This window comes from Bicyclus anynana, chromosome 19 (genome assembly GCF_947172395.1).
Source record: "Bicyclus anynana chromosome 19, ilBicAnyn1.1, whole genome shotgun sequence".
Taxonomy (NCBI): Eukaryota; Metazoa; Arthropoda; class Insecta; order Lepidoptera; family Nymphalidae; genus Bicyclus; species Bicyclus anynana.
The window spans coordinates 764,082-785,672 of record NC_069101.1 but is presented as its reverse complement, the minus strand read 5'-3'; the positions used below and the strand labels follow the sequence as shown (position 1 = coordinate 785,672).

The 21,591-nt window shown below is 37.5% G+C and overlaps 1 protein-coding gene across 5 annotated transcripts in view; it reads left to right on the top strand.

The window, feature by feature from the left end:
- LOC112053101 (centromere-associated protein E) overlaps positions 1-21,591 on the top strand; it is a 59,094-nt gene that overhangs the window by 37,043 nt on the left and 460 nt on the right. For 3 of the 5 annotated variants that reach the window (XM_052887452.1, XM_052887451.1, XM_052887447.1), the window contains 15 exons: positions 11-267; positions 465-574; positions 1,133-1,260; positions 1,732-1,870; positions 2,924-3,091; positions 4,576-4,626; positions 5,172-5,531; positions 6,281-6,412; positions 6,847-7,008; positions 16,885-17,049; positions 17,619-17,736; positions 17,909-18,088; positions 18,678-20,383; positions 20,627-20,823; positions 21,338-21,448. In XM_052887452.1, the coding sequence (XP_052743412.1) occupies positions 11-267; positions 465-574; positions 1,133-1,260; positions 1,732-1,870; positions 2,924-3,091; positions 4,576-4,626; positions 5,172-5,531; positions 6,281-6,412; positions 6,847-7,008; positions 16,885-17,049; positions 17,619-17,736; positions 17,909-18,088; positions 18,678-20,383; positions 20,627-20,823; positions 21,338-21,448 (3,984 nt within the window). The remainder of the gene's footprint in view (positions 1-10; positions 268-464; positions 575-1,132; positions 1,261-1,731; positions 1,871-2,923; positions 3,092-4,575; positions 4,627-5,171; positions 5,532-6,280; positions 6,413-6,846; positions 7,009-16,884; positions 17,050-17,618; positions 17,737-17,908; positions 18,089-18,677; positions 20,384-20,626; positions 20,824-21,337; positions 21,449-21,591) is intronic. The other 2 variants (XM_052887448.1, XM_052887449.1) reach the window with 2 other exon arrangements.

The following is a 21,591-nucleotide window of genomic DNA, read 5'->3' as shown; positions in this document are numbered from 1 at the left end:
ATTGTTCCAGGTCAATCGACGAGTCTCGTCCATCAAGTCCGCAGCAAGGAGACCTCAACGCGAGCGTGTCGCGCGGCAAGCATGTGCACTTCGCGCCCGACCTGGACTCCATCCTCGTGACCCTGGACGAGGAGGGCGTGGCCGGCTTCCTGCAGCAGCAGCGAGACATCAGCCTGGACATCAAGAATGAGTTGGAGCATTCGCTGAAGAGGCTGCGGAATGAGGCGCACGACTTGCTGGAGCTGTCAGCGAGACTTACTACGAGCAGTGAGTGTCACTAATGAATATAAATTATTCACTGTCAAGAAGTAATTGGCTGATGCTAAAAATTAGTAAAAGGGAAGTTAACATTGGGTTTTTTTAATCTTACTTTAACCTTATTCTACACGTGTTCCAAGTAATGATAAGCCTTCAAAGAAATTGCATTGTCGGAATGGAATTTTATAAGAGTGTATATTTTCCAGAAGCTCGTCAAGAAAAGATGCTGGAAACTAATCAAGTGCAGATTAAGGAGTTAGTGGAAGATTTAGAATGCAAACAGAAGAACTGTGATAACTGTCAGCTGCTGAAAAAGGTGTTTAATCTTTTTATGTTATTCAATGTAGTTAGTTGTTTCTCAACAGTTTGAATGGGTAGGTATATATATATATATATATTAGCAGCATCTCATATATTGCGTACTTACCAAACAGCAACTGCTCCATATGCACTCAAGCAACTCTATCATTTCTCATAGCTGAGAACTATGATATTGAGACAATGTGCTCCTGCGCTCATTATCTCTTGAAGAATAACGCCAAACGAGGAAATATTGGTTTCTCTGTCGTAAATATATTTTTTTAATTTCAATATCATATTTTGTAAATAATTATGTTTTTTCTTGACTGCAAGTCACACCTGATGATGCAATCTAAGATGAAAGCGGGTTAACTTGTTAGGGGGACGATTAAAATCCACACCCTTTCGGTTTTTGTCACAATATCATACCGTACATCTTTATAGGTAGGGTGGTAACTAGCCACGGCGAAAGCCTCCCACCACCTAGACGTAATAATGTACATGTAATGTAATTTATTTGATGTGTTATAGGAATAGATGAATTGATGTGTGTTGTTTTTCTCTGTATCTGAAGAACATGGAAGAGGCAATGACGGAGAGTGTGCAGCGGGAAGGTCTGTTGCGCTCGGACCTGGAGGCGGCGCTGGTGAAGATCGCGCTACTGCTGGGTGAACGGGGCCCGTCGGATGTCATTGCTGAGGGGTTTGTCTATTTTTATTAAATTCCAAAGACTATCTAGCCTAATAGAGGTTACGTGTGATTTCCATAGTTATTGTGTTTGCTGAGAACTTTTACATTATTATTGTTTTGTATATAAATTTAAATTTCAAGTTTCTGTATTTTAATAATTATTTTTTTTTCATTTAATATTTATAATCTGTTGGCAGCCTATAAATTACTTATCTGTAATAGCTGTTAATGTAAGGCCTTAGAGAACTATCCATCTTAGTATGGACGTAAACTAAATTAAATTAAAAATTTTGAATTTTTTAAATTTTTAAATTAGTAAAAATAAAAGGAAATGTACTGAAACTAATTAAAGGTACTCGCTTGTTGGAACCTCTGAATCTGAATCTGAACTTCTGATCATTATCAGTTTTACGCCGAGACAAAACCGAAGCGATCCGACTCGTTACGATATTTGTATATAATATCAAATATATATAACATCAGGTACGGCACGGGCGCGGGCACGGGCGCGGTGTCGGCGTGTCGCTCGCTGGACGACGTGTCGTCGCCGCGCACGCAGCAGTCGCGCGTCGCGCACGACCTGGACGCCGCGCTGCGCGAGCGCGACGACGTGCAGCAACAGGTAACGCACGCTACAGCAGCGTGGTGGGTCTAAGCTGTATATCCCCTTGCACAAAATGTATGAACACTTAAAATAATAAAAATATATCAAGTATTTCCGGATTTACTAATAATTGAGAGCTTTCAATTTAATTTGGTCTCACGAGTTTAATACTTTTTTTATTATATCTCTATTTATATGATTTATTTATTTAAAATTCTTTATATATAATTCTAATTATATTAGATTATAATTATATTATAATATGTATTGCAAATATGGTTTGGCGCACGCTTCAGGAGCTGACAGCCGTGTCACCAGTGCACGCCGTGTGTTGTGAGAAGGTATCCGTAAGCACTTGCCGCGTCGTATATATAAGATTAAATAAAACTTGTTTGTTACATGCTGTTTGACCAGATATTTGTCCCTATATTTGATTTTTATTTGATAAGCTTATATATTGCTTCAAAGTGCTTTCTATTTCTATTTATTTTTAAAATATTTTCAATAATTTCGAAAATTTGCATTACTTAATTACAAATTGAAAATAATTCTTAAATTGATTTCTTAAGTTCTGTTGCTCTTCGTCTAATCTTCTATCGTCCAATTGTGACGTTCTTGTTCAGGGTCCAGTTAATCAGTTTCTAATTTCTTTCTACAGTAGACAATGTTTTAACGCAGGGCTTTCAAACCCAGATCCGAACTAAGGCATCAATGTATATTACTAAATCAACTGCACAATTTAAATAAACCAAAATACAGATTTAATTTTATATCAAATTTTCTCATTTAAAGGTAGATTAAAAGACTTTGACGGATCGCACAAATCAGAAATTTAGGCCGTGTTTTACATAACTGTTCTAAAGCATACGCGGAATGTACGCTACCTTTTCTTGTCACAATTGCGTACTAATGCTAGGCTCAGAGTTAGACGAAGTCAATGCTGCCTTCTAGTGCTCTAACAAGTCAGGCTGGCCTCATCTAAACAACACAGGCCAGGCCAGCGCTGCCTTGTCTGAGGACTGGCACCAGCGTTATTCGTCTAAACCTCGCTTAAGAGAGCCTTGTCTACAGTTGGAGGCAGCGAACCGCCAGCTGAAGTCGACGCGCCAGTTCGTGGAGGAGCAGGCGGCGGAGCGGGAGGTGGAGAGGGACGAGTTCGCGGCGCGCCTGCAGGACATGAGGGAGGAGAACTGCAGGCTGGCGGCGCGGCTGCAGACCAACGCCAGGATACTGGGCGAGGTTTGTACATTTCAAAACCTCAAATATATCTCAAATAAAGGTGAACGTACACTTTCTAGAAGCAAATGCGTTCCATTATAAAGTCACCGTTTGTCATGATTGCAACTAAGCAATATCCTGTGTCATTAAAATACACCGTTTATAAGCTTTTGGACATTGTTTTTTATTTTCTGTTTTGATGACATTTTTGTAAGAATGTGTTTTCAATATAATATTTCTATTTAATAACGCATGTCACATTGCACAAACCTTTTCACTACATACACTAAAATTAATGTCAAGGTAAATTGGTGTAATATATTTTACGGATAACTTTAAGAGTTCTCAATATGTGACTCTGTAATAAATAGAGAATTGCCGCTCTCTACTATGCAAATGGTTTTGATGATTTTTGATGAGTAAATAAATATCCAGTAAAGGTCTCAAGAAAACTATTATTTTGATTTAAGACTCTTTTCATTGTAGCTTTCATACGGAGTCTGAAACCAGTACTGGTATTCATTAACTGGTAGTAGTACCAGTTAATGAATTGTATCAATACAAACTACAATATAGACTTCGGTCAATAACTCGAGATAAAGAGGCTTTGTGTTTTTTTTAATATTGTTCAAATAAAATGGTATTAAACTAACATGTGGAAGCACGGCAGTCGTTTTAATATGTTGACACTTTTGCATGATATGCCAACGTTGCAATGCCCTGTCACACTTTGCATGTTTTAGATATCACTAATTGCAACATGCACCAGCAATAAAGATTTATTGCTATTACAAACAGGTTGTTTGAAGTAAGTTTACTATTTTGAATTTCAAATCTATATTATTCACTTAATTTTTGTGATAAAAGATATCACAAAAATTAAAAACATGAATACAGCTGTATAGAGTATTTCTCTCGTTGTGGAAGTATAGTACATGTGCGACTTTGCTGATATTCTGAATACACGTAATTAACATAAGCTTGTACTTCTTCTAAGTAAGCCCGCTTCTATTTTTGACTGCATCGTCACTTATGATTGAGAGAAATCGTAGTCTAGGGCTACCTTGTCATACAATAAAAAAAAAACATGAGACTTAACAGCTGCCTCAGGTTGAGGGACATAGGCGCGGAATTTGTAGGACGTATTCCTTGTATGTCTTGCGAACTTTCACTCTGCTTTTTAGCGATGGTTCTCCATTTAACATCAGAAAGATTAAGATACGCACTTCGACATAACTTGAGACGAGGTAAAGAAAGAAATTTCGCCCCCTGTTTCGACCCATCGCAGTAAAGTATACTGTGATAATTACGACTTTGGTACGCTATTATTTGATATGTCTTTTTCTCTTCTTGAGATATATTGTGGTGCGAATCCTCTAAACCATCTGCTTGCTCCGTAAATTACCATAAAAAAAGCCAAAGTTACTTGACGCAACTGTAACAGAAAGAAGGTTTGTCCGTCGGGCAGTGGAACTAATGTTAACATGGGTGTGGGATATGTACAGATACGCTGTTTGCGCCTCGCGTCTTGTAACTGTCGTCAGCACGATGCACATGTGAGTCGCCACTTACTTTCCTTCTTCATGTAGCACGCTATTACGCTTTTGTGTGTTATTGTAATTAGTTGTAGTTTAGTTCAAATACATCGTAGTTTTTTAGGAATAATTACACTTATTCAGCTCAATTCGCGTTTCGCTAATCGACTATACTTCATCATGTACATCATCATCATATCAGACGATGGCCATTTACTGCAGGATAAAGGCCTTTTGTAGAGACTTTTAAACACATTGGTCCTGAGCCGCCTGCATCCAGCGGCTCCCAGCGACACGTTTATTCGTCAGTTAACCTATTCCTGGCTACATTTGCTATAAAACGAAATAGTTTGTTGATCTGAATGTTTGTTCTATTATCTCTGGAAACGTTCATTCTTAGATTAAGACTGCATGTGCTTTGTATTTTTTATGCTTGAGATTCAGCCACTTACCAACTAACACTTTGCATAACTAGTTATTTCATTGTAGTTAGAACTGTTTGTAATATTTGTATTTATACTCATTTCAAGAAACTTGAAAATAAGAATAATATTAACATTATGCAGGTGGAACAGCTGGAAACACAAACGCGAGAAATGAATCAAATTATAACCGAATTAGAAACCAAGAAAGCCGCATCGGATGACCAAATAAAGACAACAGAAGAAAAAATTGTCTTATTACGAGACATCATCGCTAATCTGGAGAACCAACTGGAACAGAAGACTGCAAGAGAAGCAGAAGTGTTAGAGCAGCTGGAACAAATGCGTAACACTATCGACGAAAGGGACAGCAAGATGAGAGCTGTTTTGGGAGAATTGGAATCATTGAGGAGCGAAAAGGTCGACCAGAGTGAAGTGACTTGCATGAAGTGTTGTCAAGAGGAAGATCGGTATACAGAGCTGGTAGAGAAGGTCAAAGAACAGGTTAGCACATTTGTATTATTGTTTCCTGATCTTTATGTATACAATTTTTTCAGATAGTCTTTTTAACCGATTTCAAAAAAAAAGGAGGAGGTTTCTATTTTTCGACTTTGAAATCGACTGTATATATTTTTTTTATACTAAAATTTTTGATAGTTTATTACGACATCATAGTTCGTGGTTATATTACAAGTGTCCGCTTTAATTGCCGATAAATCATGACGGAATTCGACACGGAGGCCGATTGCATCCCGTACAGAGACAGTGTTCTTTTTATACCAAAAATCAATAAGATTCCACGAAATCTATAAGAAAAATACTTTAGTTCACTAGTAATTGATAAAAGAAGCTTTTATTTAAAAACTTTTATAAAAGTAGTAGATGGCGACGAAAACTGCAACACAGTCTTCTATTACTAAAGTATACTTATTGCACTGATACTAGAAGTATGTACAATAAAACGATTTTGGATTTTAAAGTGAACTTTAAATAGTAGTGATTAGGTCCACTTTCGTCGTCGTTATCAACCCATATTCGGATCACTGCTCCTCAAGTCAAGTCAAGTCAAGTCAAGTCTCCTCTCAGAATGAGAGGGGTTAAGCGAATAGTCCACCACGCTGGCATGCCCCGGACCGGATTCGAACCCACCACCCTCTGGAATCGGAGGCAGAGGTCATATCTACTGGGCTATCACGTATCTTTGATAAAAAATTGAGGTTGAAATGTTAATCAAATATGGTCCGAACGTGCAGGCGCGTTGGTTGGAAGACAAGCTGGCGCGCAGCACGCGGCGCCTGGAGCGGGCGCACGAGCGCAGCTCTGCGTGCACGTCCGAGCGCACCGAGGACGTGTCCTTGCGGGAGCAGGACGACACGCATCTCGAGGTATGGACATTGCTAATTTATTGTTACGTAGCACGCTAATTATTATTATTTTATCTTCCCAATAGTGCCCAAACTCCTTTAAGAAGCTTGCACTTCAAAAAACGAGCGTGCCTGTAGACCAAACGGCTGACGTAAAACTTATTTGTAAAATACAAAACAACAAACAACGCCATCTACTGGTAGTTTAAAAACCTGTTTCAATATGCCTGTAGATATAGACTACAATGCTTCAGCCCTGAAAGGGGTTGGAAGTACATGACTGGAGGAGGGTAAGCCTTCAGGCCCGTACCCCCATCGATATTCTCGTCTTTCATTATCTGCTTGCTGTCTGTAGATGGTAGCACGCGTCATCTAATTACAATTTCCAACTTACTCCTCAAGTCCAGAACTTTTATGGGAAGATGGTCGAAAGTCAAAATGTATCCTCTCACCAGATGAAGTCCCCGGAGTCGAGCCCCAGCCCGCGCGTGGAGCCGCTGCTGGAGCTGGCGCGCGTGTGGGAGCGGCTGGACACGCACGCGCGTGCGCAGGACGCAGCGCTCAAGCGCATTGCTGATTTAGAAATGCAGCGCGCGCAGCTCAAGGATGTCGCTCAGGTCAGTGCACAATTTGTTAACATAGATCTATGATAAAGGTATAGATTTTTTACTGTCAACAGTTTTCCCTTAACTACAATCAAGCCTGATGGAAAGCATTGATGAGGTCTAGGATAAGACTCGCTTGCCTATAAAGTTCTTTGAAGGTATTTAGATTGTAGATTGTAGAAATACAGACGTTGGATAATCATTCTGCACTTTAGGATAAGAAACATACATAAAGCGAAACGTTTGGTGCGGGTCGTTTGGAACCGCAACAAGTACACGATTGCAACAATAGCAAGATTATGGAGTTTCTGATCACACCACATTGTATTTTCGTTAAAAAACCGACCAACATACGATATAGCGACGATGCTGCTTTCGACATTTACATCCATGTCGTAGTGTCATGCATTCTTCGCCAATTATCAGGCTTTTAGTGCGGCGTACAATCGAGTCTCGATCGATCTGATATTTAGCAGAACCATCCCAAAGATTACTGCAATACTCCATGCTTGTGTAGATCTGAGCCCGGTAAAGAGTAAGCAGTTGTTTCGATGTGAAGTATCGGTTAATCTTATTTAAGATGCCTAGTTAGCTACTATTTTGGCGTTAGACTCGATCCATGCAAGTATAACGATTCACGTTATGCTATAATTTATTGAGAACAATTTATTAACAAACATTTCTCAAAACATATTCTTATTATATCGATATCTTGTCGACACACCCATATCTCACATGCTGTACATCCGTACCCAGTCGACCTTGATGTCCATTCGTCAAAGTTGGCACACTCCCAATGTCCATCGCCACGGTTCGTCACTGGTTCACAAATACTTTGCTACTCTGTTGGCGTTTGATCTCCGAGTACTAATGGCGGTTGGCGCCAAGCAAAGGGCTCGCGGCGTGCTGCTGTGGTGGACTTTTTGGCATTGCAAGCTGTGCCAATAACATTAATCCTCTGGAATATAACGTCTAATCCCCTGTGCCCGCATGGCATCTTGTACACTGGAATGTAAATAATCGCTTGCGGATGCTCGCAGGCGAGAAAAAGCGTTAACATTATACATTTTTATTTGAAAAGGTGATGGTACTCGTGTAGTGTAATCTTTATTTTCCGGCTTTTTCATTTTGTCCACTAACAAGGGTTATTGTTTTCTAGTAAACATGTGATTAAAAATATAAGATAGAATCAATTGAAAGACAAGACGCTAGATATTTATGTAAACAAGAACGGTTAAGTAACTATATAGAAACAGGAGTCGTAGAGATGTCGAGTCAATTCGGCTTCGGAGTGAGTGCGTAAAGGAGTAGTTACATAATTTTGTTAGTTTATTAGTAGATCTATTAATTACTAAAAAAGAAAGCATTGTGACGTATAAAATAATAAAAATCGCACGTAAAAATAACCTATTTAACATAATGCGCAATAATTAAACTTTTCTATGATGAATGTCTAGTCGTTTTCTTACTGTCCATTTGGACGTTATTTTCTTTCATACAGCCAAGATCCTTATTGTATTATTTTACATAATAGAGCTATTTCGGTGCGAATGTGAGAAGAAACACATGCTATGAAGTATCACATTTCTATGCAAAGTTTCCAATAATAATATGTTTTTATAGTGAAGTCATAATAATTTAACAGCGGGCGCGACGAGCCAAGTTGTGAGCCAACGCGCGTTGCGTCACGCAATGAACTCGCGATGATAGATTTTCTACCTATTTTTATATTTGCGTAAATTTCATCGCACCGAAAATCTTGCTTTCCTTCCTTCAAAATCCTAAATTGAAAATCGTAGAGGTTATGTTTCTAGAGCAGTAGCTTTAGAGTATTTAGCAATGGTTTTTGTTGTACTTCTTAGATTCCCTTTAAAGGTAGAAAAAGAAGTAATATGACGTTGAATTGAATAAAAAAATAAATTGAGCAAACATGCGACCCCTGATAATAAGTGACACAGTCAATTTGTTATTTATCACACATGACACGAGTAGTAAGTACTAAGTATCTTATAAAGCTGAAGAGTTTGTTTGTTTGTTTGGTTGAACGCGATAATCTCTGGAACTACTGGTCTTATTTGAAAATTCTTTCAGTGTTAGATAGCCCATTTATCGAGGAAGGTTATAGGCATTATATATATTATCTCCGTATTACTACGGGAACGGGAACCACGCGGGTGAAACCGCGCGGCGTCAGCTAAGCTAAGAGCAAACCCTACAAAACCTGCAATACGTCCGCCAGTCTGACATAGATGATTAAACCAACAATCTTCTAAATCTAAAGAATTAATAAATAGAGGACAAAGGTTGTGTGCCCGATTAATGTTACTTGCTTTTGCGAGTTAAGCAAATTACCAGTACAAATCTAAGTTAAATATTGTACAAGTATTTATCAAAACTTTACTATTACAATTAAGGTATTTCTCTGACAGTGTATCAGATACATGTAAACGAGCAGATATTGTAGATCACTGCCAAACGAAGTGGAACAACACAATACCCTTCAAACGAAGGGGTAAATATTTTTTCGGGCCACAAAATTGGTACGAGTGGGTAGAAGTGCTCCCATATGCTCAGAGCCATTATGAAAAGAAGAGAGGAAAAAGAGAGATGATAAATAAAACTAGAAAGGTTAGCCCGAAATAAGTGGTTCTGTGCTAAGTAGTTTTGGGGAGGTTATTTTTCTATCCGCACAAAAAAAAACAACACTTCAGCATAGTTTCTCGTTATAGTAAACTAGACAGTAGAATAGATCTACCTACCTAATAGGTACGCGTGACCCCGCTCGTGACTCACTGCGCTTATTGTCGGCATTATGAACCCTACCGCATTAGCTCTCTCCGACCATCACTCTTGATTACTTGTGTTGTGTATTGTAGGTAATCAGGGATGATGTGCATATAGTAAATCTGTATGTTCTGTTATTTATAAACTGAAGTTCTCTTTCATCGTAGCATGTGCTGGAGATAATGTTTATAAGTTTAATAGATACGTTTTCAGGATTACTCTTTTAGACAGGCGAGGACGTTTTACAAACAACATCAACAATTTGGTTTGCTTTGTCTTAAAGGTTGTGCATTACATTTTCTATTAGATTGTTGTAACGGTATTGTTCCTTGATATACCTACCTACTTGTAGAATGATTTTCCGGTTTAATAATTTGTTTTTGTCTAAAATTTAATCCGTTTTAGTAGATGTTTTTTATATCGTTAATTGAAAAATCCTTTAATCTTGACGTACCAATTGAATGAAAATGGCTTTATTTTCACATACTTATCAAGAGAATCCTATTCTGTAACATCCCTTAAATAGATTCACAATTATTGATAATTATTCTTCAGAAACTATTACCATTATACGGGAGTACCTATACGTAGGTTACAAATAAATCGTAAAAACAGCTGATGTTAGTAATCCAATAAAACTAGCGAGACTGACAAACAATGACAGTTAATTTACTGCGTACTTTTACGGAAATCAACGCGAGATGCTTTACGATTTTTTAACGGCGAGCTGCAGATGTTTGTTAATGATTACGACGCATTGTCTAAACACATCCAACGCGCGAGTTTTAACACGCCGTAAAAAATAACCCGATTAATAAGTTGCCCAACACCATGTCATCGTTGTCTCAACCGATGGACGTTGCATGCTGTTTTTCGAAGGGCTTCCACAAAATGTCACTTGATGTTGGTTATACACTTTATGTTGGTTTGCCCATGCTTTGTATTCTGATACTAAGCAGTTAAAAGCAGCAGTAAAATACTGCTTTGTACAAGCTTTTTGAAAAGTCAGGTATATTTGTATTTAGTAACTCTACCAGTTCAGAAAGCAAATTCTACCGAGAAGAAACTCCTCAGTTCTATAAAAGCAGTTGCTCTTTTTTTTAAAATCATCATTTACAGTTGTTTCACTTCATGAGTGAAAGTGAAGATAAATCCGATTACCTGCCAGCATTTTTTTTTTATTCTTTACAAGTTAGCCCTTGACTACAATCTCACCTTTTCGGTTTCTACACGGCATCGTACCGGAACGCTAAATCGCTTGGTGGTACGTATTTGCCGGTAGGGTGGTAACTAGCCACGGCCGAAGCCTCAAACCAGCCAAAAAATAATATAAAAACAAACTATTTAACGTTTAAAAATATGTTTTCAACAAAATAAAAAAATACAAAAACATGCGCCTGCGTCGAAATACCCGTCAGCCCTACACGTCGCATTAACACTCACTCACACATGCACACACACTGCACACATGCGCACGCCACGCGAGCTAAATATATAATGTCGTTCAGAAAGGGAATTTATGGAGGCGGCATGTTATTTATTGCAAGTATTTCTAGAAATTCCCGCTACGTCGATTCTAAGACAAATTATATCCTAAATAATGGACGTAGAGGAAATCTATTTCTGTCTGTGTAATTCTCAACCTAAAAAACATTGTGAATCTTTGGTTAAACTTGATTTTATCCGCTCAGGAGATTGAAATATAGATTTTTTATAAATAATCTTCCATAGTTTGTGGATTCTTTTCTTTACTTGTTCTATAATTCATTAAAATTTTATTAATTTAATTTAATATAAATTATAAGATTCTACATCAGCGATGTAAAAAAAGCTATGCATTGTCATCATTCCCATTATAACAATTTCAAGGCAATGGGTGAATTGTCTTTTCAAAACCGATAAGGTGATAAGCTTTGGTGCCAGACTCAAATTTGAGAGATCTAAGCTTCGATCCACGCCCGCCTTATTGTTGTGCTCACTTGTAGCATAGGATTTTAACTTACCCAAAGGGAAAAGGGATTGTTCGCCATATTTGAAAGAAATATGGAAATGGAAATATTTTTTTTTTAGTATTTACTGTTGTGGAGTCAAAATCTCTTGTAGATGCTCCGGTTTCATGAACAAACGCCTGTTTCTATTTAATATTTCTTTAAATTCTCAACAAATTTGCCGCGTCCAATGTTCGCACGCGCTCGCTCCATTTCCCCGGCCAGCTGTAGCGCGTAGTTTCAGTCTGATCCGATGTTCCGCGGAGTGCTCTGCTGTAAAAAGGTCTCGTTATCACCACACGCGTACAAAACTCAACAAAATCACCCTGCGATGCTTCATATTCCTCCATCAATTCCGCCCTCCGCGTTCTAGTGAGTAGTTCGAAGCACAAAAGGTCGACACAATGTAACCATTTCTCGCGTAATGAAGTGTTATTAGTGTGGGTGTATGTGATGTTTTTGTATAGTCAGTTTAGGAGGTACATTGCTATGGGCCTGCCGGATTTGACGGTGAGTGTATGAAGAATTCGCTTTATCAAACTCTTTGTTTGTCATGTTCCCCTGGTACCCATATATTCATGTTTGTGAACAATTAATGAAAAATTGGGTATTTTTTGTGAAAAGAAAACATTTTTCCAATCTATTTGCGATTGAATATTACTGACTCAGCATTTCCTGAAGGTGCCTCGTTGAACGTTGAAGATGTTTTGTTGATTGTTGTTTTTAGTATCAGTAGAGCTCTTTGTGGTAGCTCATTTGGGAATGTACTACCACCGTGTTTATTTCAGCCCCCCAAGCAGCATTCGGATCTGAAGTATACTCGTATGTTTGCAGGTAAAACTGTTGTTTGAATCTGATCTGAATATTCACCACATTACAAAGTCAATGTCAAAGTTATAATACATTTATTTCAATTAAGCTTAGCTTGCAAGCACTTTCGAAATATCAGGTAGGTATCAGATAATGGTGATAATAATTAGTCGAAAAATTAAAATTGAAGTTATGAGGGTTCGAAATCTTCCGAAATCGGATGTTTATATCAATCGAAAAACGGTTATGTAAACCAAAACGTGGTTAGATTATACAATTAAGATAATTAACTGTTATCACCACTACAATGAAGTATGTATTAATAAACTTTTGGGTCGAAACGTTAGTGATTGACAGAAATGTGTGCGTACTACATACGATAAGAATACTCGCATGTATTTTTTAAATTGTTTTTAGCTATGCATACATAGATATTGTCATATAGTCGAAGTGTTTGTTAGTTTATGTTTAAACTAGCAAGCTAATCTCTAAGTAAATTTTATAATATAAAAACTCGTTACATGTAGCAGCAAGTGTTTGCTAAGACAAATGAGATTAAACTCGATTAGTCTACCTTTAGCTAAGCAGTTCCTATGACCACCTTCCGACTCCAGATCCTCAGCGATGTTAAGTAAATAGACCAAACAGTCCTATGGAACTGGATTCTACGTTCTTATTAATGTTCTACTATTTGATTCACGTATACTAACAGGGGCATGTTTAATAAAAGCTACAATATTGATTTAAGGTCAGTTTCCATATAAAATATTCCGCATAGCTGTTTCATTCGTCTTGGCATAACCAATAGCCAAAGCGTTGACAACCCCTTTGTCTGTGAGGTGTCAGTTGATAATATTGGAGTTTAATAAGGAAATCGCGGCTCGATTTATTAAAACTCTAGCCCGTGGTTTCACCCGCGTAGTTCCTGTTCCGTGAGAAAACGGAGATATAATATAGCCTATGACACTTGAAAATAACTTACTAGTAGTAAAAACATTTCAAAATCAGTTTAGTAAATCTAGATATAGAGAGATATATATCCCTTCCAACACCACAAACTTTACCTTTGTCTAGTATTAGTAGGTATAGACAATTTTTTTTGTTAATTTCCTGACTACTTTATTATGAAAATTGTAAGTTTAATTTATAAGTTTTTTTGTGTGCCTTATACCGCATTTGTTTTGTAACTATATTAAACCAAAGGACCCGTGCTAATACCCATTAAAATAAAGAAGATAAAGCGGTTTTATTGCTTAGCCTAGTAATTAAGACAAGTATAGCATAGATGGATTTACGTTGGAACCCTACTCCCGCAGTTTATAGGCTTCAGTTCCCGTGCGTTAACACTCCATCACATAACGTATTTACGAGTGTGTAGCACACGAAAGAATCCAACACTGATGTGTGAATTGAGTTAGATACATTTGTACTAATTATTTTGAGTGTTTATAAGAAGCAAAGGTAAAACAATCGTAGGGTTATCGCAGATACTTTTTATTGGTTCTGCACTGAGAATTCTCGTACGTTAATGCGCATCTCCTAATGTCAATATCAATTCCCTGTTAGGTGATAATGCCATGATAATACCATGGAGCTAGTCTGATGATGGAGTCGAAAGGTGGTCATAGTAACTCATAAAAATATATAAGAGCTTGTTTTTGAAAGTCTCAATGATAAATTACTATTTAAATTGCACTGCCAAAGTCGACCAATCCTTTGTCATTGAGGACATGTGCTTAATAAAGAGTAAAGTTGGACAATTGTAGCAACACATCACCGAGTCAAGTGATGCCAATTGCAGCTCGTTGCGATTGTGAGCTTGATAGCATATCATTACTTTCATACATTCATTATTATTTGACCGTTACTTCGCTTGCCGCTTTGTCCGTGTGCAATTTGTGACCATTTGTGTGCCTGATCGCAAATTTATCAGATTCATTGAAGATATTAACATTATTGCAACCGTTGCATTGGAGCTCGCTCACAAACCCGTATTGAATCTGCGTGGTTGATCTAAGCTCAAATATTCTCCCTTATACTAGGAGAGAGTCCTGACACTGTATTGGGTCGTTAATATATATAGATAAAATAGAATGCTAAAAAAGCATTGCAACGCTTTTGAAAAATACGGAAGATTCTGAATACTACTGTAAATACTTTAATTTTTAAAATATAACCTCTGATTGAGGGGTACAGGGCAGCACCTGTGTTAACCGATATCCCTTGCTTGTCCTGCTGTGTTTATTTATTCTAGACAATTGTCTTTCACTTAATATGGCATCATCTATGGCAAGTTGATGACGAAAGGTAAACGGTGTTAGTTTGACAAGGATATCCTGACTAAAACCTGCTCTAGTGGGTTTTCAAGTGCACTCAAAACCGTGCAGGTGCAGATCCTTATTCAGAGATACTATATCTCAAATTCCCAATTTTCGACCGATAAGATGATCTAATCTATCTGTGAAAGTAGCAAGAAGAAAGAAAGTCTGTTAAGTATTTTTGGGGTGATAGACATCTGATAAAATGTATATTTCGAATATACACTGTTTAATTGTTTATGTATTGTGTCCTTAATTACATCGAAAATCGTTCAGCCGTTTGTACGTGATTGAATAACAAACCCAAATACACGAACGTTCAACAGCAAAACATTCATAATTTTAGTGGGATTTGTATAGATTTAAATTATCCACAATTTGGCAAGCGTGTTTGTTTCCACAGCGCAGGGAGCCCGTGGAAATAGCGCTAACAATGAGTAACACGTTATTTGCAATAGCACGTGCCATTGTTGTAGTAGGCCGGTGGAAAAACAAACGGTTTCAATTTGCGTGGGAAACGGCGTTGGAAAATTCGACGATAATGATCCGTGGGTGCGTAAGAAATTAAGACGTTATTGTCTACATTACTATCTACATTCGATATTTTTTTCTTAAATTCGCTATCTTACCATTCGCTTCTGTAAAACTCATCCATACAGAGGAATATCCCACCATCAACGGAATGTTTTCACGCAGTGTTTTCGATGATAAATTATATAGATACCTTACTCATCAATCCACAAGAAAATCCGTTCAGAAGTTTCGAGGTTATCGCGAACAGACAGCAGACAGACAGGGAACCTCTATAATATGTAAAGTTTATAAATTATATTGCTCTCATATTGCAATAAAGCATATCAGAGAGACATCGAGAAAATATGGCATGTTGCCTGTTTACATAAATAATGTTTATTTTTCACTAAAAACATTCTTAATTTAGAAATGGAATGCACCAAAATACGAGTACACTTAAAGTAAGTATATGTTAGCACATTCCATTAAAAGATATTTGAATTTATTTACATTTTGCGTCGAATATGATGTGTTATACTGATCCGGTCATCTTGAGGACTTTTCTGTATAACTGGGCCGAACGATAAATATAGCTCCGTCGACTAACCGGCGGTTATACGCAGCGGGAAACGCGCTCGTCAGTGTAACTGTAACGGAAAACTGAATTTTCACACACTCGAGGTCGCTGGGAAAAAAAATCATACGACTTTTATCGTTAGATTTAGATCATTAGTCCTCGGTTCAGTACTAGATACATCGAGTGTATTCAGGTTTATTTCCATTTAGTTCTTGTTTCACCATTTTTCCATTGAACCGCTAGGCATAGCAGTAATCTCCCGTAGTTGATTTTTTTTCGACGCGTATCAAAACGTTTTGATGCCCTGGTCCTGATTCATACGATTCATGATCAACAACATGAGTGCCTGAGTTTTAGCCAATATTGTGTAGGTCTTTATTTTAATTTTGTAGTTGTAGTTATATTTCCTTATATTTTATTTTTATAATAAGTTTAGCTAATTTAAGTATTATCTTCATTAATAAATACTGTAGGTCTTATATTGTTTAGAAGGTATATATTTAATCTATCCGTTTTTCTCCGAAAGCTGAATGTTCGCTTATCATCAGACGTGAAAACGAAAACCATTTAATTCTTAAGAACAATTTCTTTTTTCTTCGACTCGATCAACATGTCTTCGTAGACACGAAATAAGGGGTTTTTCCTACTAAGTTATAATACTACTATACTAACTTATAGGTGAAAACCACCGCCATGTGAATATCGGCATCATAAGTTGTCACTCGGATAGCATTATCAGCCTATGTTGACGCCTTACTACAGGGCCAGGCCTTCCTCCATAAATGAGAGATGATATAGATCCTACACACTGATCCTATGCGGGTTGGCTGGCTTAGGGTGTCAAAGTTAAATCCATGTAATACAAAATAAAGCAACATGTACATGTTGATATACGCAGGAGGTGCGTGCCGAGCGCGATGTGCTGCAGGCGCGCATGTCGGAGCAGGCGCTGCGCATCTCGTCGCTGTCGGCGCGCCTGCAGCAGCAGCGCAACGACGCCGAGGCGCTGGCGCACTCCGCCGCCAGCCAGCTCAGCGTGCAGCTGCACGACACGCAGGCTGAGGTGCGCTCTCTACTTGTAGCTTATGCATAACAATCCCTTTCATGTGCTATGTGTCATGTGCCAAAGGTGACGGTGTGGTGTTTGATGCCGCCAAACAGTTTTTCACTCTACATCATAATTAACAATCACTTAAGGAGTTAGTGTGCTATATTTTTACACTATAGATGTGTTCGTTTAAGACACGCCTACGAATACTCTGGTTTCGGAACTAAAAATGACAGATTAGCTATCTCACTTAAAACATACCTTAGTAAAGTGGTAAACAACGGTGCAACACGTTTTAAGAATACGTTCTAGCAAATGTTCTTTGCAAGATGTTTTTCTGTTTGGTGATGGCTTCCCATTCAAGATCAGGGTAAAATCTGTTTGCGGGAGATGAATACTCTTACCGAACAGTGGCATCGTTATTAGACCAAAGCCCTGCATGATGACACGAAAAGGTACATGCAGTTGTAGACAAGAACTAACTGTTATAGTTGATAAGTTATGTCCATCATAGTAAAATTATTTTTTACACTTTCCTTCTAAAGAAGCAGCTTCATTTTAGTGTTATGGTAATTATTGCACAGGTCCAAAGATTAACAGAAGAGCTAGAATCCAAAGACAAACAATTGACGAGGCTGAAACAGACATTGGATGAGCGAGACAAGAACTCCGAAGAAAAACAATCTGTCTATGGAAACTCATGTATGTAATTTAAATTACTTTTTCTTATTAGCTGGATCTTCAACTCTGCGTTAGAGAAGCCAAATGTGTTTATAGTTACATGTTGAGCCTATAGCATCATTACCTAAAATAGTAAGAATTTAAACATTAATTACGTCTAAAATATGCACATACATTTATAAAAATATTACAGGTAATCCAAAAGACAAAGTTATAATATTGGAACGGGAGCTGTCCAATGCTCAGACTAAAATCGAACAACTAGAGACGTTAGTTCGCAACCTGGAGAGTGACAAAGATGAGCTTCAGGCCACAGTCCGAGAGTTGCAGCGGACGATTGCTGAAAAGGAAGACCAGCTTAATGAGATTATGGGTTAGTGGGCAATTTTTATATCCTGAGATTTATTTGTGCCTTCAAATACTTTTACTTTCATGCGTGAAAAGTCCAAGGTAATAGATGATCCTGCAAAAAGTCTTTAATAGATCGAATTTTGCGTTATTTTCATAATGTTATTCATTCTCTTTTCTTTTCATGATGTAAGTTCAAGGTACATGAACTTGCAGTCTTTAGTAGATCCGAATTAAGCGTGTTATTTTTATACTGTCATTCATCCTCTTTTCTTTACATGTATATTGTACATGGCGTATATTCTAAATTTATAATTAACTACTCCATATTTTACTTTCGATTTCTCTTCTCTTCTGTTTTATCCTTAAAGCTATCGTTAACCTAATATAGAAAACTTGATGATATTTTGTTGGCTTTATTTAATAAACTGTACTGATATAATAAGGATATATAATACGGACTAAAATCAGACCTAAATATTTATATTGAGAGACCGTGTATTACGTTTTGGATTATCTCCAATTTAGTTGCATCTATTTAGGTTACCGCATTAGCTTGACACGACTGTCTAGACTAGAACTAACAACTAATTTGTTGCGTGATTCATTCACAGCGCTCAAATTGGAAGACGAACAGAATCAGAAGAGCGAGATCATTGAGGGCAAAGCATCCGCCCGAACACTCAGCGATATCGTCTCCATATCCGAATTCGACGAACACGACTTGCAAATGCGTCGGGCAGAGATAAAAGCACAAAACACGAGTCTAACTGCACACGAATCCAGAGATAAAACACATTTAAATAGGACATTGCCGCCTGAAGTTCAGCGACCCAATATGAGTTCGTTAAACATGGAATTCGGCGATAATTTCGACGTCATCTGCACACCCCGAGCGGATTCATTGCCTGCACATTTAACTTCAACACAAAACAGACATTTATACGCGAGAAATACTAATGAAACTACTATATTCGGAACTCTTGACAAACTTGGAAATAGTGTCAAGCATTCAACTGCTCAAAACATACCAGACAATTGTTCTATGTACCCCAATAGAGACATTAGTGAAAGTAAAGAGGTAAATGTAGAACCAAAGAAGATAAACTTTTCAATAGAACCTGTTGACAATAAAACTGAGAATGAAGAATTCACTTCCTTGCGAGAACTTGGCATTATCTTAGATATTAAACAAGAAAACTTCCCCGACATATTGAGTCAGCTGAAATATGAAATTAAGAAATCTAAAAGTGAATTAGATGTGTGCAAGTCTGAACTAAAGAATGCCGAAGAGCAACTGTGTGAGTTTCCAGCTCTTAAAAAAGAAGTAGAAGAACTGAAAGGCATTTTAGAAAATGCTATGGCGACAATGGAGAGTGACAAGAAGTTTTATGAAAACCAATTGGAGAGTTTCTCTTCAAACAAAAAACTCTTAGAAAAAAGACTCACAGAAATGTCTCAAGAGGTGAGTGAGAAATCAAAAGACTTGCATTTGCTTAAAGAAGATATCCTAAAAAGAGAAAATATGATTCTTGAACTTGCTAAAGAAAAAAGAAACTTGACGAACAAAATATCTGAACTAGAAATGAAAATAAGTGAACTTGAATCTAAAAACACGGTTTTAGAGAAATGTGAAATTGAAAACAAACAGTTGCGAGATAAGATTAATGAACTACAAAAATTAGAACAATTGGTTACTGAGAAGAATCAACAAATAGATAGCCTAAATCAACATTTAGACCGATTAGACGATTTACAGAGGTGTCTTGATGACAAAAATGAAGAAACTGTAAATATAAAAAGTGCTTTAGAAGAGAAAACTACCGAACTATTTCAAATGCAGGATTCCGTTGGTAACTTAACACGGGACATCGCTAAAGTTATTGAAGAAAACGACCAACTTTCGACCGACAATAAAGAATTGAAGTTGCAACTCAGTAAGCTAGAAAAAGAACATGAAAATGCATCTTTAAAACTACAGAACAGTGATACTGAATTAGACAGAGTCAATTCATTAAACAATGACCTTGTCTCAAGAATTGAGGAATTGAAGCAATTAAATGATAAATTAAAAGACAAAGAGACTGAAATAGAGATTCTTCAGGAAGACTTTAACTCGTATCACAACGAAATAGCGGCTTTGAAAGAGCAACTGAAAATGGTATCAAGAAGTCCTTCACCACGGAACAAAAGTGGCGAAGATCAAAAGACGGCGGATCGGCAAGCGAACAGTGATAAGAAACAATTAGCGAAAATAAAAAAACAAATATCGCTGTTGCAACATGAGCTCGATTTTCACAAGAAGGAATTAAATGACAAGGTATGACATTTATGCTTTCCAATGATTTTAATAAGTTGTATTTTTAACCGTGTTAGCAAATCTTTTGCAATATAGTTTCTTAAATCTTAATTTTCCTAAGACTAGAAATTTTAGAGTTCTCATGTTTTATCTTTACTTACTGAAGGATAAACTACCAGGCAGGCAGAATCTAATGAAAAAAGCCAGCAGTATTTTTTTTTTAAGTTTCAGTTTCGATAAACTTACAGACTTAATTAATTCCAGGCCTTCGAGCTCGCGAAAGCGAAGTTAGACCTGACGGAAGTGAGGACCAACATGAGCCAGCTCACGAAGGAGATGTCGGACAAAGAGGCGCAGAACAGCGAGCTGCAGCAGCAAGCGGGCGCCCTGCGCGCGCAGCTCGACCAGCTCACTGCGGAGAAGCTGCAGCTCGGCCAGCAGCTGGAGGTGGTGGTCGCCAGGTGAGACGTGGTTTCTTGGACTGTGTAACGGTATTCTGTAATGCTGTTCTTACAACTTGATTGTTTTAAATATCTGTCCGTCGTGTTAACACTGACACGTGTGAGTCATTCTCTGCTCCCGGGGGTTCAATACCATTATAAATGGTTGCGAAATCGAATGGCGCAGTTTTTGTCGAGCTTTGTAAGTTACAGACTGTATTTTTAAGATTTAACACGTCTATAACGTTATTACTTGCTAAATTTTATAACTCTACGCCAACAGGAAGTACTACTTGTACAGATTCTATTGAGAGTGTGCGGACATCAGTTTTTTGCAAAATAATTGGCTTTTTTAACAAAATAATATCACAACTTAATGTGACCGTAGACTTGAATATACCATTTAAATTACAACTTGATACCAGGATAGTACTAAGATGTGACCTTAATACGAGTAAATAAATATGTTCTACTTGATATAATACATTTACAGTATTAATCTCTTTAATATTTATTTTTTATTTACGTTATTCAGGTTACGAGAAGAGTCAAACTTATCCGAACTAAAGGAGAAGTTACGCGCCAAAGCCGAGAGATGCCACGAGCTCGAAGCGGAGTTGATCAATATGAAGGAACTCGTTGAAAGGTGACGTATCGAACCGTACATTCATAAATAATTGCGTATATTTTAAATAGACTAAGTTACTTTAGAAAAGTCATGTCTGACTGTTTGTATACACTCCACTAACAAATTCTGCTGAGGAGAAACTTCATCTCTAAACTTCTTAT